The 27059-nt window shown below is 62.4% G+C and overlaps 15 protein-coding genes and 1 non-coding gene across 16 annotated transcripts; 8 read left to right on the top strand and 8 right to left on the bottom strand.

Moving 5' to 3' along the window:
- Positions 1-6: 6 nt before the first annotated feature.
- YCG1 (chromosome condensation complex Condensin, subunit G) lies at positions 7-2892 on the top strand (the record flags this gene model as incomplete). Its single annotated transcript, XM_060265666.1, has 4 exons — positions 7-479; positions 502-2462; positions 2485-2818; positions 2841-2892. The coding sequence occupies 4 exons, from the start codon at positions 7-9 to the stop codon at positions 2890-2892; spliced, it is 2820 nt and encodes a 939-aa protein (XP_060121649.1).
- A 1-nt stretch (position 2893) lies between these two features.
- On the bottom strand, positions 2894-5521 carry BRO1 (bck1-like resistance to osmotic shock; the record flags this gene model as incomplete). The annotated part of the gene is made up of 1 exon (XM_060265665.1): positions 2894-5521. The coding sequence occupies one exon, from the start codon at positions 5519-5521 to the stop codon at positions 2894-2896; it is 2628 nt and encodes an 875-aa protein (XP_060121648.1).
- Positions 5522-5578: 57 nt separating this feature from the next.
- On the top strand, positions 5579-7699 carry MJAP1_001714 (uncharacterized protein; the record flags this gene model as incomplete). Its single annotated transcript, XM_060265664.1, has 1 exon — positions 5579-7699. One exon carries the CDS (start codon positions 5579-5581, stop codon positions 7697-7699), a length of 2121 nt encoding a protein of 706 aa, XP_060121647.1.
- A 46-nt stretch (positions 7700-7745) lies between these two features.
- MJAP1_001713 (uncharacterized protein) lies at positions 7746-8412 on the bottom strand (the record flags this gene model as incomplete). The annotated part of the gene is made up of 2 exons (XM_060265663.1): positions 7746-8160; positions 8183-8412. The coding sequence occupies 2 exons, from the start codon at positions 8410-8412 to the stop codon at positions 7746-7748; spliced, it is 645 nt and encodes a 214-aa protein (XP_060121646.1).
- A 374-nt stretch (positions 8413-8786) lies between these two features.
- On the top strand, positions 8787-11576 carry MJAP1_001712 (uncharacterized protein; the record flags this gene model as incomplete). The annotated part of the gene is made up of 1 exon (XM_060265662.1): positions 8787-11576. One exon carries the CDS (start codon positions 8787-8789, stop codon positions 11574-11576), a length of 2790 nt encoding a protein of 929 aa, XP_060121645.1.
- A 146-nt stretch (positions 11577-11722) lies between these two features.
- On the bottom strand, positions 11723-11824 carry MJAP1_001711. Its single transcript has one exon. It is a non-coding gene; the product is annotated as a tRNA-Met (tRNA).
- Positions 11825-11967: 143 nt separating this feature from the next.
- On the bottom strand, positions 11968-12539 carry POP5 (ribonuclease P; the record flags this gene model as incomplete). Its single annotated transcript, XM_060265661.1, has 2 exons — positions 11968-12266; positions 12290-12539. The coding sequence occupies 2 exons, from the start codon at positions 12537-12539 to the stop codon at positions 11968-11970; spliced, it is 549 nt and encodes a 182-aa protein (XP_060121644.1).
- Positions 12540-12719: 180 nt separating this feature from the next.
- On the bottom strand, positions 12720-16148 carry BBC1 (assembly of actin patch protein; the record flags this gene model as incomplete). Its single annotated transcript, XM_060265660.1, has 1 exon — positions 12720-16148. The coding sequence occupies one exon, from the start codon at positions 16146-16148 to the stop codon at positions 12720-12722; it is 3429 nt and encodes a 1142-aa protein (XP_060121643.1).
- An 80-nt stretch (positions 16149-16228) lies between these two features.
- On the top strand, positions 16229-16725 carry MJAP1_001708 (uncharacterized protein; the record flags this gene model as incomplete). Its single annotated transcript, XM_060265659.1, has 4 exons — positions 16229-16344; positions 16367-16480; positions 16610-16620; positions 16643-16725. The coding sequence occupies 4 exons, from the start codon at positions 16229-16231 to the stop codon at positions 16723-16725; spliced, it is 324 nt and encodes a 107-aa protein (XP_060121642.1).
- Positions 16726-16746: 21 nt separating this feature from the next.
- On the bottom strand, positions 16747-19311 carry BRF1 (transcription factor TFIIIB subunit brf1; the record flags this gene model as incomplete). Its single annotated transcript, XM_060265658.1, has 6 exons — positions 16747-17142; positions 17176-17294; positions 17347-17357; positions 17555-17838; positions 17861-19020; positions 19140-19311. The coding sequence occupies 6 exons, from the start codon at positions 19309-19311 to the stop codon at positions 16747-16749; spliced, it is 2142 nt and encodes a 713-aa protein (XP_060121641.1).
- A 96-nt stretch (positions 19312-19407) lies between these two features.
- On the top strand, positions 19408-20429 carry HIS1 (ATP phosphoribosyltransferase; the record flags this gene model as incomplete). The annotated part of the gene is made up of 4 exons (XM_060265657.1): positions 19408-19471; positions 19494-19958; positions 19999-20010; positions 20047-20429. 4 exons carry the CDS (start codon positions 19408-19410, stop codon positions 20427-20429), a joined length of 924 nt encoding a protein of 307 aa, XP_060121640.1.
- A 36-nt stretch (positions 20430-20465) lies between these two features.
- On the bottom strand, positions 20466-21625 carry MJAP1_001705 (uncharacterized protein; the record flags this gene model as incomplete). The annotated part of the gene is made up of 3 exons (XM_060265656.1): positions 20466-21497; positions 21522-21568; positions 21592-21625. 3 exons carry the CDS (start codon positions 21623-21625, stop codon positions 20466-20468), a joined length of 1113 nt encoding a protein of 370 aa, XP_060121639.1.
- A 155-nt stretch (positions 21626-21780) lies between these two features.
- Positions 21781-22408, top strand: PUP3 (proteasome endopeptidase complex; the record flags this gene model as incomplete). Its single annotated transcript, XM_060265655.1, has 2 exons — positions 21781-22067; positions 22090-22408. 2 exons carry the CDS (start codon positions 21781-21783, stop codon positions 22406-22408), a joined length of 606 nt encoding a protein of 201 aa, XP_060121638.1.
- Positions 22409-22449: 41 nt separating this feature from the next.
- Positions 22450-24775, bottom strand: MJAP1_001703 (uncharacterized protein; the record flags this gene model as incomplete). Its single annotated transcript, XM_060265654.1, has 2 exons — positions 22450-24344; positions 24367-24775. 2 exons carry the CDS (start codon positions 24773-24775, stop codon positions 22450-22452), a joined length of 2304 nt encoding a protein of 767 aa, XP_060121637.1.
- A 353-nt stretch (positions 24776-25128) lies between these two features.
- MJAP1_001702 (formate dehydrogenase) lies at positions 25129-26307 on the top strand (the record flags this gene model as incomplete). The annotated part of the gene is made up of 1 exon (XM_060265653.1): positions 25129-26307. The coding sequence occupies one exon, from the start codon at positions 25129-25131 to the stop codon at positions 26305-26307; it is 1179 nt and encodes a 392-aa protein (XP_060121636.1).
- Positions 26308-26518: 211 nt separating this feature from the next.
- Positions 26519-27045, top strand: MJAP1_001701 (uncharacterized protein; the record flags this gene model as incomplete). Its single annotated transcript, XM_060265652.1, has 2 exons — positions 26519-26798; positions 26822-27045. 2 exons carry the CDS (start codon positions 26519-26521, stop codon positions 27043-27045), a joined length of 504 nt encoding a protein of 167 aa, XP_060121635.1.
- Positions 27046-27059: the final 14 nt, after the last annotated feature.

Genomic DNA, 27059 nt, shown 5'->3' with positions numbered 1-27059 from the left:
TGCTCCATGGTCGACGCGGGGGCGCTTGCGGCGAGTGTGCAGGCGCAGCTGCCTGGCCATTTTCAGGACGCGCAGCACTCTCTTGCGAACCACCGCAAGAATGCGGTGGGATTGTACAGACTGCACGCACAGTGTGCACAGCTCACCGAGCAGACGCCGCGCGGGACGCGTCTCGTGGGCGAAAAAGCGTTCAACGAAGGCTTCTTTCGGTGTGTGAACCGCGCGCTGGAGGTCAAGAAAGGCGTTGCGGCTGCGGACCGCGTGTGCAAGTTTGTTGCGACGTATGCGTCCTATGCGATCGAGCAGTTTGCCAAGAGCGCATCGGCCGCTGGCCGCAGCCCCGACGACACGCCCGGCACGCGTTTCACGGCGATCCTGCTCAAGCATCTCCTGAAAGGATTCAAGGCAAAGGACAAGAATGTGCGCTTGCGGTGCTGCAGCTGCGTCGCGCTGCTCATGAATGTCGTCGAGAGCATCGAGTATGTTGGAAGGCTAACGCAGCGACGAACTATACGACGCGCTCTCGAGCTTTTTGCTAGAGCGTATTACCGACCGCGAGAGCGCTGTGCGCGTACAGGCGGCTGTTGCACTCGCGCGCCTCCAAGGCGGCGACGAGGAGTCGGACACGAGTGTCACGCGCCTCCTCTTGCACCTGCTCCGCCACGACCCCAGCGCCGAAGTGCGGCGCGCGGCGCTTTTCAACATTGCGCCGAGCGCTGCGACGCTCCCGTATATCCTCGAGCGTTTGCAGGACGTCGATGCGACGAATCGGCGGTGCGTCTACCTCGGCTCGCTCAAGATGCTGTGCGACGCCGAAGACAGCGTCGGCGTCGGCCTCAGCGAGAACGCCACTGCGGAAGTCGTGCGCATCGGCCTGCACGAGCGCGACGAGAGCGTGCAGAAAGCTGCGCGCAAGCTCATGCGCCGCTGGCTCGAGGCGATGGACGGCGACCTTGTCGCGCTGCTGAGCCACCTGCACGTTGCGAGGACCGAGAGCGGCGAGCCGGTCACGATGGCGCTCCTCGAGGAGGACGGGGACGTGGTGCAGTCTGTCGCGCGCCTCCTCGCTGACCAGGACACGTACTGGGCGTCGGTCACACCGGAATCCGCCTTGCTGGCCCGCTGCTTTATCCTCTTTTGCCAGCACAACCAGCGCGAGAGTTTGCTCGAGGCGTCCTTGCCGCTCGTCACCGCGCTCGTCTACCGCATCGAGGCCGAGTACGAGGCGCTGAACCTCTTGCTCGAGCAGCAAGCGATCGAGGAGGACGAAGAGGAGATGCCGGCGATCCAGGACGACTCGTCGCTCGCGCGCATCTTTGTCGTGAACGAGATGCTGGCGCTGGCGATGCACTGCGACTACGGCGACGAGCTGGGGCGCCGCAAGATGTTTATGCTTGTACGCGAAATGCTGTCGAACGCATGGCTTCCGTCAGCGCTCATTCCACGGTGCCTCGACGTGCTGCTGCGCCTCTCGAGCGGCCAGCGCGACTTTGTGCAGATGGTCGTCGAGCTCGTCCAGGAGCTGGATGCGGACCTGGCCGAAGAGGACGGCGAAGAGTCCGTGCAGCAGGCTTTGTCGTGGCATGCACGCATCGAGAACGACCCCGAAGCGGCCGCACACCGCGCTGCGCTTGACGCACGCCGCCTGCTCATCGTGCGCACGATGCTCGAGCGCGTCTCGTGCGCGCTGCAGGACAACTCGGCGTTCCACGGGCTGATTCCCCAGCTGATCGTACCGGCGGTGCGCAGCAAGGATGCGATCGTACGCGAAGAGGGCCTCGTGTGCCTCGGCCTCTGCTCGCTCCTCGACGAAAAGATGGCACTCGATACCTTTCCGCTGCTCCTCGATCAGATCCAGCGCGGATCCGGCACAATCCAGGTGCGGTGTGTGCAGTGTCTCTTTGACCTGGTCGTTGTGCACGGCGTGACGGCACTGTGCGCACGCAGCGCCGAAGTCGCGGCCAAGGCCGAGTTTGACGGCGACGAGGAGCAGGGCATGCTCTTTGCGCAGCAGCAAATGGTCGGCTTCCTCCTCTCGCTCCTCGAGCACGATGAGCCAGAGGTGCAGACGGCTGCGTGCGAGGGGGTGTCCAAGCTCCTGCTTACCGGCGCACTCATGGACGACGACGTGCTCAAGAGCCTCGTGCTCACGTACTATTCGCCCGATACCGCGTCGAACCAGCCGCTGCGGCAGTGCCTCAGCTACTTCCTGCCACTCTACTGCTCGTCGCACGCCAAGCACCAGCGCATGATCCAGCGCATCTTTATGGACGTCTGGGACCTCCTTACGCAGGTCTATGCGGAAACCGAGGCGCAGCAGGGCATGATCGCCCCGGCGCAAATCGCACTCCAGCTCGCAGACTGGAGCAATCCCGAGAAGCTTTTGCTTTCGACGCCGGACGAGACCGTGCACGCGGACCTACTGCATACGATCCTCGAGCGTTTGTGCACGATGGACAAGGGTACGTCGCGCTACTGACACAGGCGATGAACGCAAGGCACTTGCATCGCTCCTCGGCAAAATGTTTTTGCCGGATACGCTCGACGAGCGCCGCGCCAAGGGACTTGCTATCCTCGCCATGACCCTGCGGCAGCGCGCCGACGAAGCGACACTGCGTACGGCGTGTACACGTCTCGAGGCACTCCTCGAGAAAAAGTACGCGGCGCAGTTTGCGACATGGGCGCCGGCGCTCGCAAACGCAGATGGGACACTGGCATCGGCTCCGTTTGCGGACCTCTCAGAATTCCTCACGGCGCTCCCCAAGGTGACCATCGCACCACCCAAGCCTAAGCCGCGTGCACGCGCACGAAGAGAGACGTACGTCACTTTACTCACACAGTGATCAATCCGAAGAAGAGGCGCAAGACTCCAGTTCCGAGGACGAGATCTAGTCTATACACGGGGCGGACGCGGCGGCGGCGCAGGACGGTCGCCGGACGCGTTTCGCTGGCCGTACGTAGGCGTCCCTGTTGCATAGTTGGACGAATACGGTGCCGGCGGCGCCGGCCATGCATCGGTGCCGGAAGGAGGGGCGTAGGAAGAGTAGCCCGAGGAAGGAGGGGTGTAGCCTGCCGGGGGCGGCGACGGGTACCCATGGCCCGGGGGGGAAGGCGCGTAGCCATGCGGACTCGCGTAGCCATTAGCCGGCGCCTGGCGGGGCCGTGCATCCATATTCAGCGCACGCAGATCGTCTGCAATCGAGCCTGAATCTTGCCGCGCGTAGCCTCCTTGGCGGTCCCACGACAAGGCCTGCAAAAGCGACTGCCGCTCGCTGCGGCGCTCTGCAAGAAGCTGCGTGGTAGCTGTACCAAGCCGCTGGGCCGACGCGTTCATCTCCGCATAGAACGACGTGGCCTTGTCGAGCACGGCGCAGACTTCCGTGTATGCCTCGTACGCGCGGTCCCAGCGTGCAACGAGCTGTGCACATGCGGCGTCGCCCGCGCGCCGCTGCTTGCGGATAGGCTCCGTCCCAGGGTGTGTCCCGAGCCGCTCGAGGCTGCGGCTCAGCTCGTTGAGACGCGTACGCTGCGTCTCTGCGCTCTCGACCAGCTGCGCCTGAAGCGGCGTAAATTTGGCGAGTTCCGCAGCAAACACCTTGGGCTCAACGTTCTGCATGCGCCGGTTCAGCAGGAGCACACGCGAGATGTCGTCGGAGCGCACACGCTTCTTGAGTTCCGCAAGCTGCTCCCCGCGCTCCCTGGGAAGGCGGCGCAGCGACTCGAGCGATGCGCGCGTCTGCTGCAATAGCTTGGTAGCCTCGGCGCGGTGTGCATCTCCTTCCCCCTCGTCCGAGAGGTCCAGGAGGCTCGGCGCGTCGCCCGAGCGTGCGGCGCGTGCGGCGCTCTGCCACTGCGCACGCAGCGCGTCGGCGCCGTGCGCCATCAATGCGACGTCGTCGCGCGCCGAGGCCCAGAGCGACGCGAGGTCCTGATCGTGGACCTGTGCGTCGCGCAGCGCGTCGCGGCTACTTGCGAGGTCGCGGCGCAGGCTGCGCGCGGCACTACCGATCGGCTCCTGCGTCCACCTTACGCCGTGCTCGACACGCAGCCGCTCGCATGCGCGGTTCTCCTCGTCGAGGTCGCTCAGGGCATCGCGCAGCTGCTCCTCGGCGACCTGCGGCTGTGTGAGCCGTGCGAGCTGGCGGTCGATCTCGTCGACCGGACGCCCGCTTGCGGCCAGTGCATCGGCAGCGGACACGAGGCGTGGCGGCAGCTCGGCGAGTGACTGTGCGCCGCCTTCCAGTGCCGCGTACGCCTGGAGTGCCTGCGGAAGGCTCATCGAGGCGAGCGCCGCCTCGAGCTCCTCGTCGGCGGTCTGCACGCGCTCCGACTCGGCGCGGATGAGCTTGGCCTGCTCCTCCGAGTACATGCTTGCGCTTTCGTGCACGCTCAGCGGCACGAGCGTCGGAAAGACGTCGGGGCCCAGCACGCCCTGGACGTCGCTCTGTGCAAAGATCTCGCGAATGGGAATCGCGGTCGCGACGTTGGCCGTGTCGACGGCCGGCAGTGCGTCCTCGCTCGGGAGCAGCTCGTGATAGACCAAATCATTGTCCTTTTCCGCGAGGCGGCGTGCCTCGGCGCACTGTGCGGTATGCGCCTTGACTTCTGCGGCCGCCGCGGCCGCCGCGTCGCCAGGAAGCGTCGTCGTAAAGACCAACGACGGGTAGTTGAAGCCGTGCAAGTTGCTCACCGCGCGTGCCGCTTCCTTGGCCAGCTTTTCTGCAAGCGTCCACCGGACGAGCGCCGCACCGTGCGACCCCGCCGCATCGTCCGCGCGCGCGCGGTAGTACTGCATCACCGACGAAGCGTACTTGCTCTTGTACAAGACGAGCTGGCGCCACGTCGGTGGGATTGAGGCAAACTTGGACGTGTCTTGCCACTCTTCTGCGAGGCTTGTATACGTGTTCGCGACGTGGCTCGCGAGTTTTGCAATAAGCGCTGCACCCTTGGAATCCGCAATGCTCTTTTCCAAAAAGATTTCGGCGGCTTGCACGAGCATGAGCGAGCGCAGGGCTTGGATCATGGTCCCCCCCATATCCTCGCTCGGGGCATGCAAAAAGTTGGAGTGGATATAGTCAAGGAGCCCGGCGGCCTGGCGAAAGGCCGCATAGCTGCGCTTCAGCCCGTCTCCCCGCACGTCGCGGCGGTCGTGCTCGAGCCCCGCGCCGGAGATGCGGGCGGCGAGGTTAAAGAGCACGCTTGCTTTCTCGTATGCGAGCGCCTGCTGCGTCACTTCCACGCCAGTAAATGCGTCGTTCCACGAGAATGGCGCACGGAGCTCGGCAAAGCGCAGCTCGAGCATCTCGAGCATATGAAACCAGCGAAAGAGGGCATCGCGCGCCGTTTCGTTGTTGCTCGCCTTGGCAATTGCGTCCTCGCGCGTGCGGTTCACGCGCTGCAAATCATCCGAAAACGTGTCTACATGCTGCTCATATACGTTCCGAATCAGCTCGCCCAGCGGCTTTGCCAGCTCCACGTCCTGCGACTCCTTGACCGGGAGGGCGATCAGCGGCGACTGCATGGTGGCCAATGCGAGCTGCTATCACGTGATATTCGAGTGGCGATTCCTCGAAACACGATGGGTGCGTCGCATTCGCGGAGCGCGCGCGAGCGCGAGTCCCGGTCCCCGCCGCCCGAGCGGCCGTTGCGGCGGACGCGGGACGAGAGCGAGTCGCACGATAACGATGTGCAGGAGCCGCACGCCCGGCGCCGCCGCCTGGGCCTATCGCGGAGCCTAGGACTTGACCGCAACGAAGAGGATCGTCCGCCGCGTGCGAGCCGGATGCTTCCGCGGCGCCTGCGCTCGAATTGGGGTCGCACGGACGAAGGCGAAGAAGAGCCGCAGACTGGCGACCCTCTTGCTGCGGAGCGCCGCGAAACGCTCCGCATGATTGAGCGTGTCCTCGGCCGCGAGCGCGCTGCGGCTGTGACGTCGCGTGCGGATCCGCCGGCGGCCGATAGTGCACCTGCCCCATCCTCATCGCATCCGCGATTGGACCCAGCTGCACTCCGGGGATCGCTGCCTGATTCCGAGCGAACACAGCGCGACACGCAACAGGGACACCGCCCTTCGTCGGCCTTTGGCACACTCCTTTCCGAAGTGCTGGGCGCGTCGCGTGCAGGCGCTCCGGGTAGCCAGCAGCCCCACTCCTTGTCGGGCACCTCGGTCATTGTGCAGGGCGCGCTCGTTGCGCATACGGCACCGAGCGATCGGAATAGGACAGCGTCGAGTGCGACAGACACATCGGCGGCTGCCGACGCCCCGAATGCCGACACGCCGGCTTCCACGGGCACGTCGGCTGCCACAGGCACATCGGCTGCGGATGCCTCTGCTCCGCAGCCACCACCAGAGGGTGCAAGTGGCACGCGCGAATCGGGTATGCCGCACGCTGCGTCGCTCGAGGAACAGGGCGAGATGCTCGGCCGTATTTTGCGGATCGCGACGGCCGCAACGGCCGCATCGCTGGTCAGCAACCTGCCGCCAGGCACCCCCATCACTGGGTCGTTTCCCCCGAACGGGGCGCCCGCGCCCGCGCCGGCCCCGAGCGAAGGGCCGACCAACTCCAACCCCGCCCCAACTGTACCTATGCCTCCCAACCCCGAGACGACTTCATCCTCTACCCCCCAAGGCACCACCTCCCAGGGACGCACGCCGGGCAGCCGGCTCGGCAGCGAGCTCCTGGAGCGCCTCACGGCGATCTCGTCGCGCGTGCGCAACCCGGAGCGCACGCCGAGCTCGCCTGCGCCTGCGCCTGCACCGCCCGAGTCCGAGGCCATGTCGACGATCTCGCGTCTGATGCGCGAGGCGCTTCGTGCGTCGGTCGCGGCGCATACGCCGCGTCCCAGCGCGACGCCGGATGCGCACACGAACGACTCGCCTGCGTCCTCCGTCCTTTCCACACTTGAAAACGCACGCCACGGCAACCCCATTACCGAGGGCGAGCCGGGCACCTTTGAGCGATTCCTGCACGACTTGCTCCAGGACCTCGGTGCGGCGGTGCTTGGCATCGACCACAGCGGCGAGGCGCGCTCGTCCGAGGCGACAGCTGCGCCGTCGGATGCGGGCCCCTCGACGCGTGCCTCGACCGAGCCGCCGCGCGGCGCCGAGGAGGCGGATCCTGCCGTCCGTGCGCGCCGCGAAGGCGATCTGAGCTGCGGCCAACTCTCCTTTTTCCGTTTGTACCGCTTTGAGCGGAACGAGGAGTCGTCGCTGATCCCATGCGTCCTAGTCGGCGTGCGGAGCCTGCGAGCTGATGAGCGTTTGATGGGCAACGAGGAGCGCAACGAGGATGGGCAGAACAATACCTCGCGCTTCATTCTCTTTGTGAGTGGCGGGCGCTACCACGACGACCACCCCCTGCTGACCGCGCGCCCCCGCGACGCGGGCCGCGATCTGATGTTTATGATGGAGCTCCTCGGGACGATGGCCGCGATGAGCAACAAGCCGCAGACTGCGAGCGCGTCTGATATTGCACGCAGCGGCCTGCGCCGCGTCGCGGCCTCGGAGCTCGCTGGGCTGCGTGAGCAGGGCGAGGTCACGGAAAACACGAGCGAAAAGTGTCTCGTGTGCCTCGAAGACTGGCAGCCGGCAGACGAGTGCCGTATCCTCACCTGCCACCACGCGTTTCACGCGGCATGCGTCGACAAGTGGCTCGAGCAGAGCTCCAATTCGTGTCCTCTGTGTACGTCTCTCTACTAACAATAGGCCGCAGCCAGGCAGTTCGTCTCGGGCCCTAGGGTATATATCAAGGCTCTACCGGCAGTGCGTCGGCCGGAAACAGAGTAAAGCGCTCCGACAGCAGACGGAACCGTGCGTAGAGCGCCGTATCCGCCTCGCACCGCGCGAATAGGGCAGGATGGTGGTGGTAGATATGCAAAAAGATACGCGCAAGCTGCTTGCAGGCAGTGCCAAACAAACGCACGCTCCGCGTGGGGATCGGCTGCTGGGGGGGGAAGGCTTGCGTCGACGACAGCTGCTTTGCAACGCCGTCCAGCGCATGATGAATGTACTCGAGCGCAGTGCATGCACGCCCATCACCGTGGGTGGGGCACAGATACACGTCTTTGCCGACGTGTAGCGAAGCACACGTCGGGCGCTCGGCGGCGCACTCGGTCTGGAGCAAGACAAGCCACGGGACATTGAGATCACGCACAAGTTGCCTGTATTAGCCACATCACCTACATCAGCTGCACATGAATCCAATCACGCTCAGGAAAGGCAGGCACACCATCGACTTGGGGGATGTCGACGATGCGCGCGACTTGCTGGGGCTCCGCACGCGCGCACGCGGCGACGTACTCTTGTGCGCCCAACGCGCGCTTCTGCGCCTCGCGCACATCCAGCACCGCCGCCCGGTGCTCCTGCACTTGCTCGCGCGTCTGGCCGCGGTAGGTGCGCACGGCGCTACTCATCGCGTACACCAAGGAACCTCGTCCTTATCCCCGGCTTAGTCAGCGGTGGCGTTAGCTCCGAGCCTTGCTCGCTGACAAGGATGGAGCTGGGACGGATGTCGCCCGGTACGGCGGCCCCGCGAACGGAGATGCAAGACGGGCGGCCCGTACGGAGGCGCAACCGACAGCCACTAAGTTGTGCGGCGTGCCGCGAGCGCAAAATCCGGTGCGACCGCACCGTGCCGTGCAGCCAGTGCGTCCGTCGTGGGGCGGGTGACTCGTGCTGCATCGAGAAGCGGTCGCGCAGCGGCACACACGGACCCAGCGATCTGGCGTCAAAGAAGGGGAAGGACGATGTGGGAGAAATCAAAAAGCGCCTGGCACAGCTCGAGACGATGCTCGCTGACCAGCCCAAGCGACAGGGCATGCCTGCTCATGCGCTGGGCAATGTTGCAGAACACCCCGTGCAGGTGCACAACCGCGAGGTGCTGCCAGAGACTGGTCCGACGCCGCAGGATGCCGATGCGGAAGACGCAGCGCTCGTACTCGAGGGACTTACCATGGACGGCACGCTCGCTTTTAACCAGCACCGCGGGCGCGAGGCGATGCGCCGTGCCATTGACGACGCGCGCGACATGGATGGAAGGGACGCACAGCGCGAGCTCGCTCACGAAGGCATCGTCGACCCGATCGAGTACCCGCTCTGTGCGCACGAAGCGGCCAAAGTCGCCTCGTGCAAGATGCTCAACTTTCCCCCAGAGACCGAGTCGGAGAACTGCGACACGGAGCAGTGCCCGATGCTCTCCGCGTGCAGCAACAATAGTCTGCTGAAGCTCAGCAGCGTCACCGAATCGTCGCTGGGCTGGGGCCTTGGATGGGCGATGGCTGCCGCTCAGGAGATTGGGCACTTTGACCAGATGCAGGCCGCCGCCAAGATCTTCAAGTCGCCGTCGATCACGCCGGAGCGTGTATCGGTGCTGACCGCCATCATCCGCACTCTGCCTACCTACGAGCAGACCGAGGCGCTGATGGACGTGTACGAGCGTCGTGCCCAGACGTTTGTCCACAATGTCGTGCACATGCCCACGATGCGCCGCGAAGTCCAAATCTTTTACGCGCTCAACAGCCCGCTGCACCGCGCGTGTGCCACGGACAAGACCGAGACGTGCTGGCTGGGCCTCCTGCTGATGGTGCTCGTGATTGGCTTGCGGTTCCGCGAGACAAACAACCCCAAGCTCGAGGGGCTGCTCGGGCGCTTTACGGATATGCGCTTTGCCTCGCTCTGGTACAGTGCGACAAAGACGGTGCTCGTCCTCTCGGGCTACAATGGATCCCAGGCGCTCTCGGTTTTACAGACAATCCTCTTGCTCATGTTCCAGTGCCCGCAGTCGGCGAGCCACTCGCCGTCGCTCCTGCGCATCGCCATCTCGAATGCACAGAGCATGGGACTGCACCGTCTCGGCGATCTCTCGAATCAGCCCAAGCCGGACGAGCAGGTGGAATATGCCGTGCGCCGCGAGATGGCCAAGCGCATCTGGTGGGCGCTCGCCATCTGCGACTGGCGCAATGCGGCGGCGAGCACGGTGCCGTACGTAATCCAGCCGCACCAGTGCAATACACCGCTCCCTGGTAACTACAACCACAGCGACCTGATGCGCGTGCCGTTTCCCCCGCCGCATCCCCGCGACGAGCTGACGGAAATGTCCTTTACGCTGTCGGTGATTGAACTGAGCAAGGTTACTAGGGAGAATGTCGACTGGGTCGATACACTCGAGCTCCAGCAGGCGACCGATGGCAAGCCGCGCCAGCTGAGCTGCGATCAGGTCCGTGCACTGGACGTCAAGTACAACGCCGCGCTCACCGAGGCGCCCATCTTTTCGGATCGCGGCGTCGAGTACATGAGCGCCGAGCTCATCGAGGTCCAGCGTTGGGCATTCCAGCAGAGTGTGTTTAACCGCCTCTTGCAGGTGCACAGGATCGGCCTCAGCAAGAAGCAGGCTCGGAACTGCTGCGTGGAGCTGGCACGCAAGGTACTCTGCATGCAAAAGACGATCCGCTCGCGCAGCGACCTCGCGGACAAGCTCGTGATGAACATGCTTCAGAGCTTTAATGCGACAACGCTTCTGTGTCTTGACCTGCTCTATACGCCGCCTACTGCTATACAGCGCGACACCATCCGCGCCGAGATCCTCGAGGGATTGACCGGCATGTGCCAGGCAGCCAAGGCAGGCGGCCTCACGCCGCGTGGTATCCGGATTGTGCACACGCTCTTGGACGAGGAGCAGGCCCAATGGGAAGAAACACAGCGCCGTGAAAAGGCCGGCGCTCCGCCCCGCACACGCACCGACTTCCTCAACATGGCGCTGCGCGTCGCGCGCATCTCGCGCATGACCGAACCTTTGGTATCGGCCGATCAGTGCGAGGAAATGCCGCCGAAGCGCGAGTCGACCCCACCGCCGAGCGTGGTAGAGATGCAGGACAACCCGCTGAATGCATTTCCCCCGCTCCAGCCAACGCTCACGGCCTTTGACCCGTACCAGATGGGACCGAGCGGATTCGAGGTGTCGAATGCACAGTCGCCCGCGACCAACATGGACTTTGACCTGCAAAAGTTCCTGGAAAACTTTGAATTGCCTGCTTCGGATCCCAAGCTTACAGGGACCGTCGATCCGAACTATGAGATGATGCAATATGATATGTCGATGCCGAATCCGACTGCACCGGCGCCGGCGCCAGTCCAGGGCCTGGACAGGTCCTGGTCAGATCGGAGCGACTCTACTCGGACCGATCCTTCGGTCTCCGACTCACTGTCGATGATGGTGCCGGGACTGAGTCACTCGAGCAGTCCCAGTGCACGGTCCGGCTCTGGTTCTTCACAGAACGGACGGAGTCCTTCAGGGCACAGTCCTTCTTCGCATATGGATGGGTTCTGGGACTGGATTCTTTCGCAGGGCTTGCGTACGGACAGCCCCAATGCCGCTCCTGTGCCGGACATGCTTTCCAATGCCCAGGCAGCATTCCCGGATATGTTTGGCACCACCCAGTCTGCAACGCCGGCTTTGTCGGCGCCGGCCCCTCAGGCTGGGCTCGACGCAAACTATCCCAACAAAGCGCCCATGCCTAATGCCATGCCTAATGCCATGTCTATCGACCAGCCTTCGCAACAGCCTGTATTCCCATTTTGAATTTATCGTAATTTAGGAGGACTAGAATTTCTGTAGGTTACCTTGGATGTACATCAAATGTGTATTACCGAATAGTTTCCTCGTCTCCGCGATCCTCAAAAATAAAGTGGTCCGTGCGCTACAAATTGACAATTGCAAAAAAGGAATGTCCCGTGCCAGGATCGAACTGGCGACCTCCAGATATCAACTTCGCGCCAAGCGCGATCATATTATGAGACCGACGTGATAACCAACTACACCAACGAGACATTGCAGTTGTGAGTCACGGTCCTGTGGGCGTACATATTCCCCTGAATCGAGCAAGTACACACTCGCAAAATTAGGGCGCGACTGCACCGACTGCCGTCCGCTTCTTTACACAGCTCAGTTGCGTCCGTAGTATAGTACATGGCTAATTGGAAATGTTCATGATATCGGAACGGCTCTGCGCCAACAGTTTTGCCGTCGTGCTGGAGACTTGTTCAGATTCGCCGAGGTGTTCGTCCGGCCCTGCCGCCTCTTTTTGGTCCTCGTGAGGCTCTTCGTCAACACGCATCCCGAGATCATCATCGTCCATCGCGGACCAGTCCTGGTCGGCCATGACAACGTCTGGGGGAGGCGCGGTATTTGCCCGGTCCTTGGCATTTTCCAGCCGGAGGATATAGTGCTTGTCGATCGCAATGGCCTTGTGCTGCAGTTTTCGGATGGTCCCTGCATCAAAAAAAGGTACATACCACTGCATGCGTATACGCAGATTCGTACCGGCTTCGCGTCGATCGCATGAAGCAGAGTCGCCGAGCCCCAGACGTACCGCATGCCGTCGCGCGCACAGCGTACAATCGCGAGCCCTGACAGATTAGAATAGTATTTGCACGTTAGCGGTCCGCCGTACGCGCCGGCCGCCGCGTCGCCGAAATTGTGCTGCAGCGATGCTCGAAGCGCTTTCGTGATGGTATAGGCGTTTAACGACGGCACGCGGGGCATGAGTGTGCGTGTCTCGAGTCTCTCTGCCAGCGCATCAACATCTCCCCCGTCTTCTGCTTCATCGCCCTTGCATGTACTGATGGACAGCAGCAGCCAGCGGTTCTGCGTGAGCAATATTCCTTACCTTGAACCGGACCATGACAATGTGGAGAAGAAAGGACCATTTCTACGAATTGGGAACTATGCGTCCTCAGCGTACGGTGAAGGGCCAGACGCAGCAGGAGGCGGGGGTGCACGCGTGGGGGGCGGACGCGACGGAGGGGCACGCGCCGGCGGCGCGGTCGACTCGCCGAGCACATCGGTACCGACGGCGGTCGCGGGCGAAACAGCCTCGTCAGCCGCCTGGTGATTCGGCGGCAAGGTCGGCGCACGGCGCACCGGGCGGCGGGGATGCGTGCTCGACGTGTCTGGCGTCGCCGCTGCAGGCACCTCGGGCATAACGGGCTCCTGCGGCACGACTGGGGCCTCGGGCGGCGAAGACGGCGTCGCGGGCGGCGGAATCGCTTCCGTCTCCGGCACCGATTGCCTCTGCGGCGGCGGTGGCATGCCCGGCAGGCCAGCGATACGCTGGCCGCCCATGCGGGCAAGGCGCTGTGCAATCGCAGCGCGGCGCTCGCTCTCTTGCTCAGCCTCGGACAGAGGCGCCTCTTGCGGAGCTGCCTCCTCCTTGGGCGCTTCTGGGATTTCCGACGGGATAAGCAGCGGCGATGGGAATGTGGGCGACGTCGAAGGGAACGACAAGTCCGACGGCGAGGGCACAAACATCGGGGCGGCATGCGTGGACCGGTTCGAGTTCGCACGCAGCAGCGAAGCGCCCTGCGACGGGGCATCGAGCGTCCGCGAGGTTTGCGCCGGCGGCTGCTCCTGCGCCCCCTCTTTCGAGGGATCGATGCGCGTCACGCGCGAAAAGGACGGTGCCTCAGTCGCGGCCGGCTCCTGCTCCGCGTGCGGCGCATTCTGGCTGACGTACGGCAAGGCTGATCCGCCCGACTCGCCCAGCAGCTGCTCGAGCTGTGCACGCTGCGACGAGAAGTCATCGGCCTCGTCGTCGGTCTTGAGATCGAGCGGCGTGACGTGCGCAGAGATCGGTTCCGGGCCACTCTGCCTGCGCAGCGACGGCGGAGGCACGGAGCGAGGCGGGGGCACAGCACGGGCTTGCGGTACGACATCCGGCGTGACAATCGGCGGCGTTTCCATCTGCGGAATGTGCGCCATGCCCGGCGTCGGGCCGACGACCGGCGCGCCGATCGAAGGGGCAATGTCGGTCGATCCCAGGGGCTCGGTCGGGGGCACAAGCGGCGCAGTGGTCGGCGCAGGAGGCGCGTAGCGCGCAAGCGGCTCCGACGGAGGAAGGTGGTTCGAAGTGTTGGGCACGGACGTGGGAAGAATCGCATCGTTCGTGGGGTACATCGGCGGCACCTTGGGCGGCAGCGTCGAGGGCGCACGGTGCACCTCGGCGGCACGCGCATCCTCGATACCAGGCGTAGGTCCATGTAGAACCTCGGCAGGGATGACTGGCGCATCCTGCGTCGATGGGAACGGTGCCGCGTTCGAACCGTGCAGCACATTGTAGTCCTGCTGTGGCTCGTCGAGCACGGATGCTAGCGTATCGCTCGGCGTAGGTGCCGGAGCACTCGTCGGCTCCGTCGCCGTCGCCTCGGTCGCATAGGGCGAAAGGTCAGATGGGGGTTGGGATTCCTGTACAGTTTCGGTGGGGTGGGGTGCGGCACGCGCGAAAGGCGCCTCGGTAGGCGCTTGCGTAACAGCCGTAACAGCAGCCTCGGGTTCGCGTGCAGACGAAGTTTGCAGAGGCTCTGAAATGTCCGGAGCAAAAGGCTCCGCCGCGGATTCGTCTTTCAAGGCTTTGGTACTGGGATCGGTAGGCACTGCCTCGGTAGACGTGGCCTCGGTAGGCACAGTCTGTGAAAGCACGGCTCCGGTCGCCGCGGCCTCGGCAGTGGGCTGTTGCGTGGTCTTGGTAACAGACTCGGCTTGTGCATCCTCGGCAGCCGGCTCGGCCCCTGGCATTGCGCCCGGAACGGCAGGCGCGGACGTTTCCGCTGCACCCACATTTGCCGCTTGGTCCGAGCCAGCGTCCGCCGCCTCGTAGGTCGGCACCGGGACTTGTGCGGCGGCCGCCTGGGGCTCGGCCTTCGCGCGCCTTGTGCGGGGCGCAGCCGTGCGGCGGGGAACGACGAGCGTTTCAGGCGACGTAGCCTCAGGCGCCTCTTCGCGCTCGGCCACAGGCTCATCCTGGGCATCTGCAGGCGCCTCGGGCTCTCTGAGTGCTTCGTCGTCCTTTGGCGCCTCCTTCGGCGGCGCAGCCCCGCCAAACGGACCCATGCGCTGTCCTCCCATGCGCGCCATACGCTGTGCGAGCGCCGCGCGACGTGCCGCTTCGTCCTCGCTCGGCTCCTCGGCTTCGGCTCCCGCTTCTTCCACAGGCACGTCGCGGCTCAACTTGCGAGGGGGCGGCGGTGCAGCCGCTTTGGCTTCTGCGTCGGTGCGTTGCAGTGCGGCCATGCGCTCCTTCAAGCTCATCTTGATGCTGCTCTTGGCATCCGAAGCGCTGAACGAGCCTGACGTATCGTTGCGCACGGCGTCCACCTCGGTAGGGTCGGCAGTAGCGTGGGGCGGCGGCGCAGCGGCCGGGATAGCCGCCTCCGCGGTCGCAGGCATCGGCGGCTTCTGGCCATTCTCTGGCGGCGGAGGGCGTTTCCAGCCGCCGGGCTTGCCCTTGGGGATGGGTGGCGGTGCCTTTTCGGCGGATTTGTTAAAGGCTGCGATGCGATCACGAAGCGACATGCGGCTGGGATCGGGTGCGTCTGCGTCGGGTACACGGGCTGCTTGCGGGGGCGCCTCGGAGGCAGGCTCTTTGGGCGCAGCAGGTGCAGCTGCCTCGCTTGCTTTGGGTTCTTCTGCCAGCGCTGCTTTCGGCTCGGGCTCGGTCTGGGTCGCCGGCGCAGCAGGGGCGACCTCTGGCGCCGTTGTCGGGGATGTTGCGCTCTCTGGCACGCTCGGCGCCGGTGCCGCAACTGCCGGCACATCACTTGGCTCCGACGCAGGTACGCTCTCCAGGCCCGGTGCGACTTGCGGGGCACGCTCGCCCGCCGTAGGCGCCTCGGGGACCGGCACATGTGCTCCACTCGGTGCTGCGGTGTCCGATAGTGATGCATGCTGCATAGCGTGCTCGAGGCCCGGCACAGTGTCCTGTTCTTTTGGTACACTAGGCGCAACGTCATCAGCACCACTAGTTTCCGGCGCAATGGCGCTGGTTGGGAGTGTGCTGAGTGGCACGGCCACCGGCGCAGGTGCCGCGGTCGAGTCCAAGTTGGGTGGTGCCGCGGTCTTTACAGCTGCCGCGTCCTCCTGCTCCTCTCGTGGCGCATCGACAGGAGTCACCAGGCTAGCTGGAAACTGGCCCTTTCGTGAGCGATCAATGAGCTCGCCAATGTACCAGCGATCTTCTTCGTCGTCATCGTCGTCGTCATCGGTCGGACGTTCAGCGAGACCGAGCACACGAATCGTAGCCCCCTTCACAAAGGATAAATCCTGGGGGTGCGGGCTCTTGTATTTCACAATCGACTGGACATAGGCAGGAAAGGACATCGCCGCTGTCGTCGTCAACAGCGAACCGGGGAGCGCCGCACGGGCCCCGATCGCCCGATTTGGCGCAGCACCCTGCGACGATGCAGCTCTCGTTCGAGCTGGAGAACAAGGGATCGGTCGCGCGCGATCACCTTGCGCTTGAGCGCACATTCCTCGCGTGGATGCGCACCTCGCTTAGCTTGGTCGCGATTGGAATGTAAGTTGATTCGCTCACCCAGTGCCATTACCCAGCTGTTTCGGCTGCCCGAGCTGATTGTCGACCGCACGCAGGCTACCGGGCTGTCCGTGCTCCTTCGCGGCGCGGTGCACGTCCTGGATGATGTGCATATTACGTCTTTGCAACGGCTAGGCACACCTATTGGCGTGTCTTTCGTCGGCATTGGTATCCTAATTCTCCTGACAGGGTCCCAGCGCTTTTTCCACGTACAAAAAGCGCTCATTCGGAGTGTTTTCATTCCTAGCCGCATCGAGAGTACGTTTCTATGCTAACCCAGTCTTTGTGCTTGCATCAATTACTGGTGCACTGCTCTTTGGCACGCTTGCAGTGCTGATTGCCGTCGCAGCAGGTGCATTGTAGCCGTAGCACAACCCGTATATATCATGTCGCTGCGTCTAGCCTCACCGGTCCTTTGGTTTCGCCAAGGATTTGCACACACTGCGTATGGAGCCACTCGGCCTCGGCGTGCATCTGTTCCTTGGTTCGCGGCCGGCGCTCGCTGTCCATCTGTTTCTCTTGCAGGTTACGCAGCTGCAGCCCAAACGCGTCCAGGTGCTCGTAGATCAGGTCGTTGGGCTCAATGTCGCGTGCACGCCGGGGAATTACATGGACATGAACATGCGGGACGGTCTGCCCTGCGTTCGGGCCGTCCTGAACTGCGACCGAGAGAGAGTCGCCAGAAAAAGCGCTTTCGACCACCTTGCCTACGCTCTGCACAGCGGAAAAGAGCGAGCCAAGCTCGGACGTGGGAATGTCTTGCAGACGTTCATAGTGCGTCTTGGGTATGACAAGTACATGCCCAGGCACTACCGGCTTGAGGTTCACGAGGGCCACTGCCGTCTCGTTCTCGTAAAAGACTTGATCCTTCACGTCAAACGTCGAAAAGTACACCGGCGGCATGCGCAGCGTCGCCTGCTGGCTCGACGTCTCTACCATACCCGAATAAGCACGAATCCTTGGCACGCTAGGGCTAATACACACGCGCGGTCTCACTAGGGCCAAACGAGCAAAGCGAGGACCAAAGCACCGCATCGGTTCGACGCACAGAGCATGTGGAGGTAGTCGGTCGTGGGGTATCTTAGTCTACATATCGTTGTCCCAGTACCCGTCCGCGTCTGGGGCGTCGTCGTACTCTGGCTGATTGAGGGGAAGGCCTCCGAGCCTGCGCCAATCGCTAGCATCGTCGTACCTCGACCGCTTGGCATGCGGCGTGTCCTCATCGTCGTCTTCCTCGTCTTCCTCGTCGTCGTCCTCACTGAGCTCTTCCTCGTCTGGAGAGGGCCCGTTTTGGACGTCGGATGCGGCATTCTTGGAGGTGCTCGAGGGAGCAGCACCGCCTCCCGGGAAGAGATTGTTCAGCACATCGTAGTTGATCCTGCGGGACCAACGCTTTTGCTGCATCATCTGCTTCGCCGACTCGGCCGCCGACTTGGTCGGTGCCGTGGTACCGTCACGCGGTTTCTGGCGTTTACGCTGCGTTAGAAATGGGACGTACGTTTCGCGGAGCAGGAGCAATGCCCGCTTTCTGGTCTGCTTCCAGTTTGAGCTGACGCGCGAGCGCGGCTTCGAGGTAGTCTTTGTTAAACTCCATCCATACACGCTCCTTGATCTTGACCTCATCTTCCGACAAGATAAAGTTGTCCAATTCGGCCTCGTCCAGATCACCTAGGTCGCCGTCGCGCTCGACCGGCGCCGGCGCCGGAGCGTCGCTTTCCTCGACTGGCGCCAAAGGTTCCGGCGCAACATGGCCGGCCTTGGCGCGCTCGACGCGCGTCTGTTCCTGCTGCGAGAGATTGTTCTCGAGCGCACGGATATCGTCTTGCTGCAGGTACGACGTGATCTCTTGTTCTGTCGCCTGATCAGCCAGTCGCTCCAGCTCGCCGCCCCCAAACTCGGGCAGGCCAGTGGTTTCCGGCATTTGCATCTTGATCGCTTCCAGGTTCTCGTTCGGCGCGACGAGGTGCGCCTGCGGGTCCTTGCTGCTCTTGGGCACGCGGGCACGCGCAAACGCAGGAGGGTTGTGCTCCTCTTCGAGCCATACACTGCGGAAGTCCTCAATGGTCAGCTGGCCGCTGGGCGTCGACTTGAACTCCTCCAAGCGCTTGCGCAGTGTCACGTCGGCGATCTTGACCACCTGGACGACCTCAGTGACAGAGCGACGGAAGTGGTTCATACGCGCTGCCAGCAGCAAGCAAGCACCACAAATACCCGCCGGACGACGTCCCTCGACCATCCAATCGGTCTTGAATCGCGTAACAAGGCGCGTCGCATCGGTGACGACACGCTGCGTCTCCTCGCCAAATTCGAGGAGCGCCGCGAAGCGGCTGATATAGAACGATGGGTCGATCAGCGGCATCTGCAAGTTGAGGACGCGCAAGAGGCGCAGGTAGCTGCGCCCCAAGACGAACACGTTCACCTGGATCACATCCGCGAAATCAATCAGCATGTGTGTCGTCTTGGCCATACGGCAGGCGACATATAAACACGACGCGACCGTGTAGTCCGATTTTCGGCCTAGGACAAAGTTCTTGGGCTGCGATCCCGATGCCGTAGCCGTACCGCCATCCAAAGCCAGTTGGAAGAATCGGAGGGCACGCTCCGCAACGTGTTGTGGCACGCCACGCGCCGTGGCCATACGATTAATGTTCCAGCGTGCTGGGTGAGATGGGCGACGTACCATTTGCAATCGTGCATTCGCGCGATTCGCCTGCCGAGCTTCCGCGGAAACCAGGTCCGGATGTACGCGCACGCACTGCGTTAGTCTCACAACGTACCCTGGTCGGCGCCGAGGTAACTGCCCTGAACAACAGCGCCACCCGCCGTGTTTTCGGCAAAGGTAATATCACTAACAATTTGCGACTCTTCGAGCACGACACCGCAGGCACTGCATACTGCCTGCGAGTCGGCAAAATCGATCGCCAACGAACCACAGTTCGTGCAGCGCATCGCCTCTGTACTGTCGCTGCTTGTTTGTCGGAGGCGCCAAGCGAGCTCCTCAAAATATTCGTTACGTAAGCACGTCACCTATCTGCTTCGCCTTCGATGTCGCAACTGCTTCGCGCCGAGAACTTTCAAGACCGCCTCTTGTTTGCAATCCCCAAGAAGGGTAAGTCGATATGCTTATACAGGTCGGCTCTATGAGACGTGTCTGACGCTTCTGAGCGGCGCCGACATCCAGTTCAAGCGCGCGCACCGCCTGGACGTCGCGCTCGTCAAGAACTTGCCCATTGCGCTCGTCTTCCTGCCTGCCGCCGACATCCCCCACTTTGTTGCAAACGGTGATGTGGACCTGGGTGTGACGGGGCACGATATGGTGCAGGAGGCTGGCCCCGCGATTTCCTCGGCGATCACCGAGGAGCTCACACTCGGTTTCGGCAAGTGCCAGCTGCAGGTGCAGATCCCGGAGAACAGCGAAACGATCAAGTCAGTTGAGGACCTGGTCGGCAAGAAGGTCGCGACGAGCTTTGACCACCTCGCTGGCAAGTACTTTGAGGAGCTCGAGCAGAAGCTCGGAGTCAAGGAGAAGACCAAGATTGCCTACCTCAACGGCAGTGTCGAGACTGCCTGTGCGCTTGGTCTCGCGGACGGTATCGGTACGTATCTATATGCAGAGGACGCCTACTAACACTGCAGTCGACTTGGTCGGTACGTGACTCGAAGCATGCCACGTGGCTAACACAGAATCCGGCGAGACGATGCGGGCGTGCGGCCTGAAGCCGATCGCTACGCTGCTCACCTCCGAGGCGAAGCTCATTCGCCCGGTGACCCCCCACGCGCGCAGCAACATGCAGCTCATTTCGCTCATCACCGCGCGCATCCGCGGTGTGATTGCCGCGTCGAAGTACGTCTTGTGCCAATACAATATCCCCAAGGCGAGCCTGGCACAGGCCCTGTCCATTACGCCGGGCCGCCGTGCGGCGACGGTGAGCACGCTCGAGGAGAGCGACTGGAACGCGGTGTCGAGCATGGTGTCGCGTGACGAGGTCGCCAACATCATGGACCGCCTCGAGAGCGTCGGCGCGAGCGACATCCTCATCCTTAGCATCGACAACTGCCGTGTTTAAATAGGAGCATGCAATAGTACAAGTGGTCTCCTCTATTTAGTCGAGTGCGTCGGGCTCCGTGTCGACGTGCAGCGGCGTCGCACTGTCCGTCTGGAAAAAGTCGGAGTTCTTCAGAGGGCGCACGCTCATCGCAAGGTCCGCCTGGCCGTTGTCGTCGCCGCTCTCCATGCCAGTGGGGTTCTTGCGCGCGCGCTCAACATGCTCGCGGCCGCTGCTGCTGCGCAGCACCTCGCGTACCGGCACCATCGCGGCCGCGCGGCACAACTCGCGCAGGTCGCTGCCGCTATAGCCGTTTGTCTTGCGCACAAGCGCGTCCAGGTCGAAAGACGAGTGGCACGGCACATTGGTCAGCATGATCGACAAAATCTTTTTCCGCTGCGCGTTGTCGGGCAGGCGAACGGCGTACCGCTTCGGCATGCGGCGCAGAATCGCCGCGTCAATGTCCGAAGGACGGTTCGTCGCACCGAGCACCATAATGCGGTCGGTGCTCGACGTAAGGCCGTCCCAGAGCGTCATGAACTCGGCCTTCATCATCGCCATCACCTCGTGGTCGCCCGACGCACGCTCGCGAAGGAAGCTGTCGATCTCGTCGATGAACACAATGCTAGGCTGCAGCTTGCGCGCCAGCGAAAAGAGGGCAGACACAAGCTTGTTCGACTCACCAAACCATTTGTTGGTGAGCGTTGAGACATGCATGTTGATAAAGGTAGCGCCACTCTCCTTGGCGAGCGCCTTGGCGAGCATCGTCTTGCCGGTACCCGGTGGGCCGTAGAGCAGCACACCCTTTGGCGCGCCAAGTAGACCACTAGCGCTGTTAAAGAGCTGGGGGTAGCACAGCGGCGCAATCACGCTCTCCTGCAGACTCGCGATAATGCCGTCCAGGCCACCGATCGACTCAAAGGTCACCGGAATGTCGTCAGGGAGGATGAGCTCCGAAGCAATCTGCTCCTCGTACTCATTCAACTTCACGCCCCGGGAGCGCAGGCCAAGCTTGCCCAGCTTATTGTCCGACACTTTCTTGGCGTCCTGCTGCTTCTGACGGTTGGGGTCCAGCGTCGTCATGACATACTGCGGTCAGAAAAATAAGCCTACCTTGAATGCGTAATAGAATGCCACCTGCGACACGGCGAATACGGCCACTGGATCAGCTTTGCTCACCTACCGTCGGCCATCATCTTCCGCGTGAGCTCCTTCATGGCGCCAAAGAACACCTGCACGCCCGGCGCGCTAGGTCGGTGCGTTGTTGTCACGTGGCCCATAAGTGATCGGCCCTCCACGCAATGCGCGTTCGCCGCCGACGACGTCGTTGGGAATCGAAGAGTAGGTGGGGAAGGCTGACGCAGTGAGTATTATGGAATACAATGGCGGTAGCGTGATTGCCATGCGCGGCAAGAACTGCGTGGCAATCGCGACCGACATGCGCCTCGGGAACCAGGCGCTATTGGTGTCGACCAACTTTGACAAGGTGTTCAAGGTCACCGACCGCACCTACGTGGGCCTCCCGGGTCTCGCGACGGACCTGATCACTCTCCGCGAAAAGTTCCGCTACCGTCTGAACATGTACCGTATGAAGGAGGACCGCGAAATTGAGCCCGAGACGTTTGCGCACCTCATGAGCTCGACGCTGTACGAACGGCGGTACGTTTTTGCGCTCACACAGATTTGGACCCTACTTTGTCGAGCCGGTGGTTGCCGGGCTCAACTCCAAGGACGAGCCGTTCATTGCGGCGTCTGATCTGATCGGATGCCTCAACTTTGCCAAGGACTTTGTCGTGAGCGGCACGGCGAGCGACCGCTTGTTTGGTATGGCCGAGGGGCTTTGGGAGCCCGATCTGGGGCCCGAGGACCTCTTCGAGACCATCTCGCAGACGATGCTCGGTGGTATCGAGCGCGATGCACTGTCGGGTATGGGCGTCATTGTGCGCATCATCACACCGGAGAAGACCATTGAGCGGACACTCAAGTGCCGCATGGATTAACTACGTAGCTATACCACAGTCTTGTCCAGGCCGGATTGCTTTTAGGAAGGGGGGGTATCGATCTGCACGGACGGCAGTGGGGTCGCGTACGACGGTGACAGCCGCGCGGGGCTCGCTGAGGGAGCACGCGAGGGCGAACGGACTACCACCGAGTCGTGGGAGTAGTCGTAGGACAGATCCGCGGGGGAGTCGGCCGTTTGGATATGAGAGTGGGAGTGGGAGTGATCGTGTACCGGCTCGTGCCCGTGACTGTGGTCGTGGTGGTCGTAGTCGTGCGTATGGCCATGGTGGTCATGGGTGTGGCCGTGGCCATGCGAGCCATGCGCGTGGTCATGGGTGTGCGCATGATCACTATGCCCGTGATCGTGTCCGTGCATATGGGCGTGGTCGTGGACATGGTCGTGGACATGGTCGTGGGCATGGCTGTGGCCGTGGCTGTGGCCATGGCTGTGGGCATGGTCGTGGGCATGGTCGTGGGCATGGTGGTCATGTCCATGATGATGGCCATGCGCATGCCCGGCGTGCGCATCCACATGCTCGCCTTCGCGGGTGACTTGGACAGTGAGTTCCCCCGCGACCAGGCTGCCACGCAGCGGCTCGCCAGGCTCAACATGGGGTCCTGCACCAATCAATGGCGCACATTGCTGCCATGCGAAACGCGTCAATTCCTGGCATTCGGCATCCGAGGCTTCGCGACGCAGTTCAACGTGTACAGTGACAATGAGCGACGCGGTCTTGGCGCCTTGCTTCATCGACATGATACCCGCCAATCCCGGGCGTCCCTCGGTGCCAGCACCCGCCTTAGTATACGATAGCGACGGAAGCGTCAGCTGCCAGACCTTGACCGACGCGATCCGAGCCACAGTAGGGTGGTTCTCCACAATGTTGAGGCTCCGATGGAGCTGCGTGATCTGGGGGAGCTTGGAGGATGGCGCGGCTTGCAGCAGCACCTTGCACAGGGGCGACAAGGCACACGATGCGACGTACATCATACTGGCGCCCTCCAGACCAGCCAGCACCTTATCCAGCGATGCAACCTGGGTCGGAGGGACAGAAATAGACGCCAGGAGCAAGGCGCAAGGGAAAAAGAGCACCATTGCAGAGAATGGGTTCGTCAATGCGTCATACAGAGGTCCCGAGGCCAGAGCAGGTACAGGGAGCACTGAAGTATGCCGCGAATGACGGAGTTTGCGTCCTTGCATCCCGTCGAGGCCCACGTTGCTCTCGATGCTCATGCCACAGGCAGCGGCAAGCCGTGCGTGGTTGCGGAGTGCGACCGTGGTAAAGAGTGCAATGAGGATGGCGAGAATCAGAAGAAGCGTGGGCAGCACGATACCCTCGCGGTCTTCTTCGTGCGGTACACTTGCTGCCAGCAAGGCATGTTCCACATTCTCTTTGCACATATAGATACCCGCAAAGAGCAAGTAGACCACCAGCGAAAAGTCGAGGAGTGTCTCGAGGCGGCGCAGCCCAAACGGACGTTTGATGCTTGTGGTAGACGCGGGTGCAGAAGCAGCCAGCGTGGATTGGCGCGCAGCGTCCACTTGACTCCGGCGTGCAGTGTCCAGCACTTGCATCCAGGCTGTTGAAAGAAGTCCCAGCGCGTCAAAGACTAGCAGGAAACCCAAGCCCACCAGTGCGAGTGAGTCACGGACGAGACCAAGGACCCATAGTGCGGCACCAATCACGACATAGGCACTGCAAAACAGGGCAAGCGGCCCGAGTGCAACGGTCATGGGCAGCGCTTGCTGGCCACTTGCGCCCCCCACGACCTCAGGCGCATAGTTGCCTCCATTGCTTTGCATGGAAGAATCCCCCCATGCGTCCGACACGGAGCGCGAAATGCTCGGAAAGGCGCCCGATAACGCGCGCGCATCCGACACTTTGCGGCTCTTGTCCATATCAGGAGAGTATAGCTGAGTGGGAGAAGGGGACACTGCGTTAGAATATAAACGTACATGCTGGAAGCTGGGACGGCATGCGTCTTGAAACGTCCACGTTCCCCGTCTTGTCCGTCATCAGGTAGCTCGCGCGCCGGACATGGCGCGCGTTGCGCCGTTGTTTGGACGACGATGATTCTTCGCCCGAGGCGCCCGCCATCGTAACGCCTGCAGGAGACGGGGGCTGGGTACTCGCTGCCTCGGCGTGGTACTCACGCTCTGCATCCGTGCCGGGGCGCGGAAAGAAGGCGGACAAGTTGCGCGTATGGATATTGGATGTCTTGCGTGAATGCTCTCGGCGCTCCGCCGGTGTGAGGCTCGTATGTGCAGGAGTGTTTTCCGCCATTCCTTCAGAAATCACAGACAGCGGACCACCATTCCCCGACACGTTGTGGTCCTGGTGCCTCCGCTCGTATCCTCCGTCCATCGCGCTGCGCCCTGCCTGGAAATCGGGGCCAGATGCGAATCGCGCGCTCTAATGTTATGATTAGTCGGGATTAGTAACATTTATACTATCCGACAGCACGCGATGGATACTTCTGCCAATCAAATCTGTGTATAATTTAATTTACCCGCTCGCGCACTCTAGACCACTGTCGAAGCGCCCGGTTTGCGGCCGAGACCTGCACACGGTCTGGTCCCTCGACACATGGCCAGTGCACGGGACACACGTCGCTCATCAGCTAAGCGAAGGCCGAGGAAAACCGATCCCGTGGTGGGGATACAAGGGTATATAAATCAAGCGCCCATCCCCTTTCCATCTCATCGTACTACGACACCATGTTCCGTACCGCTGTTAAGCCCACCGCTACTCTTGGCCGTGCTCTCCAGGCCCGCACCTTTGCCAACTCGGCTGCGCGCCAGGACAAGGTTCTCGCCGTCCTCTACCAGGGCGGTGAGGCTGCCAAGCGCCAGCCCAAGCTGCTCGGTGCTGTCGAGAACGAGCTCGGTCTCCGTGAGTGGATCGAGTCCAAGGGCCACACCTTTGTGACCACGACGGACAAGGAGGGCCCCAACTCGACCTTTGCCAAGGAGGTCAAGGATGCTGACATTGTCATCACCACCCCCTTCCACCCCGCCTACATCACTGCCGAGATCATTGACAGCGCCCCCAAGCTGAAGAACTGTGTCACTGCCGGTGTCGGTTCGGACCACGTTGACCTGAACAAGGCCAACGAGCGCAAGATCAATGTCTACGAGGTGACTGGCTCGAATGTCACCTCGGTCGCCGAGCATGCCGTCATGACCATCCTGGTGCTCGTGCGCAACTTTGTCCCCGCCCACAACCAGTACGTCTCGGGTAAGTGGGACGTTGCCGAGATCGCGCAGAACTCGTACGATGTCGAGGGCAAGGTCATTGGTACCCTTGGTATCGGCCGCATTGGTCGCCGCATCCTGCAGCGCCTGAAGCCCTTCGACTGCAAGGAGCTCCTCTACTACGACTACAACAAGCTCGACTCGGAGACCGAGACCCAGATCGGCTGCCGCCGCATCGAGGACCTCCACGAGTTTGTGTCGAAGTGTGATGTGATCACCATCAATGCTCCTCTCCACGAGGGCACCCACGGTCTTTTCAACAAGGAGCTCATCTCCAAGATGAAGCCCGGTGCGTGGATCGTCAACACTGCCCGCGGTGCTATCACCGTCAAGGAGGACATTGCTTCCGCCCTTGAGAACGGCCAGCTTAACGGCTACGGTGGTGACGTCTCGTACCCCCAGCCTGCCCCGGCTGACTACCCCTGGCGCTCGATGCACAACACCTGGAACCCTGCCCTGGGCGGTGGTAACGCCATGACCCCCCACATCTCGGGTACCTCGCTGGATGCCCAGGCCCGCTACGTGGCCGGCACCAAGTCGATCCTTGACAACATCTGGTCGGGCCAGCCCCAGCTCAAGAAGGACATCATCGTCGAGAACGGTGAGTACGCTACCAAGTCGTACGGCCAGCACAGCAAGTAAATCAATTGCTTGTGCAAACAAAGGACGGATGCCAACCCATACTCTCTTGAAACGAGTCGGTGGCCGGTCCCCCTCCCCACTCTTCGTTACCCAGTGAATAGGTTTTTTTATAGACCCACGCATTTTCGCTGCTTCCACTTGGTCCGTTCGCCATCACGTGCAGTAACATCCACTTGACCCCCTCTGCCGAGCGACTTTGGCGCTGACAGCGATGCCCGCCACCAAAGGAAGAAGCGGTAATGCGCTAGGCTTGACAGGAAAGAAGGCGCGGTCCTCGACTGCCGTGCACAGCAAGGGCAAGCCGGCCCTGAAAGTGGAGCACGACGCGAAACCCGCGCTGGCAGCGAAACGCACCGAGCCGACCGAGCCCACACGGTCCTACCCCAAGGCCCTGCTGGCCGAGGCGGAGGGGCGGCCTCATCTTGATATTGAATCACCCAAGTACGATGCGCTTTGGGCGGATGCACAGGAGCGCATGGGACGCAAGCCAAGTACGTTATCATTACTCACCCAGTTCATGCCAAAGGTGTCAACCGTATTGAGCATATTCTGCGTATCTTTGATCTGAACGCGACCTACGGCCCTTGCACGGGCATGACACGCCTGGAGCGGTGGCAGCGTGCGCACGATATTGGCGAGGAGCCGCCAGTGGAGCTCCGTGAAATTCTCCAGACCCGCGAAGGCATACTCGACTTGCGGCTGAGCATCTTGGACCAGGTGATGGAGCAGGACGATTGATACATAGTTTCTAC

The sequence above is a fragment of the Malassezia japonica genome, chromosome 2, assembly GCF_029542785.1.
Source record: "Malassezia japonica chromosome 2, complete sequence".
Lineage (NCBI taxonomy): Eukaryota > Fungi > Basidiomycota > Malasseziomycetes > Malasseziales > Malasseziaceae > Malassezia > Malassezia japonica.
The sequence above is the reverse complement of the archived record's forward strand: the minus strand, read 5'-3'. Positions and strand labels throughout refer to the sequence as shown.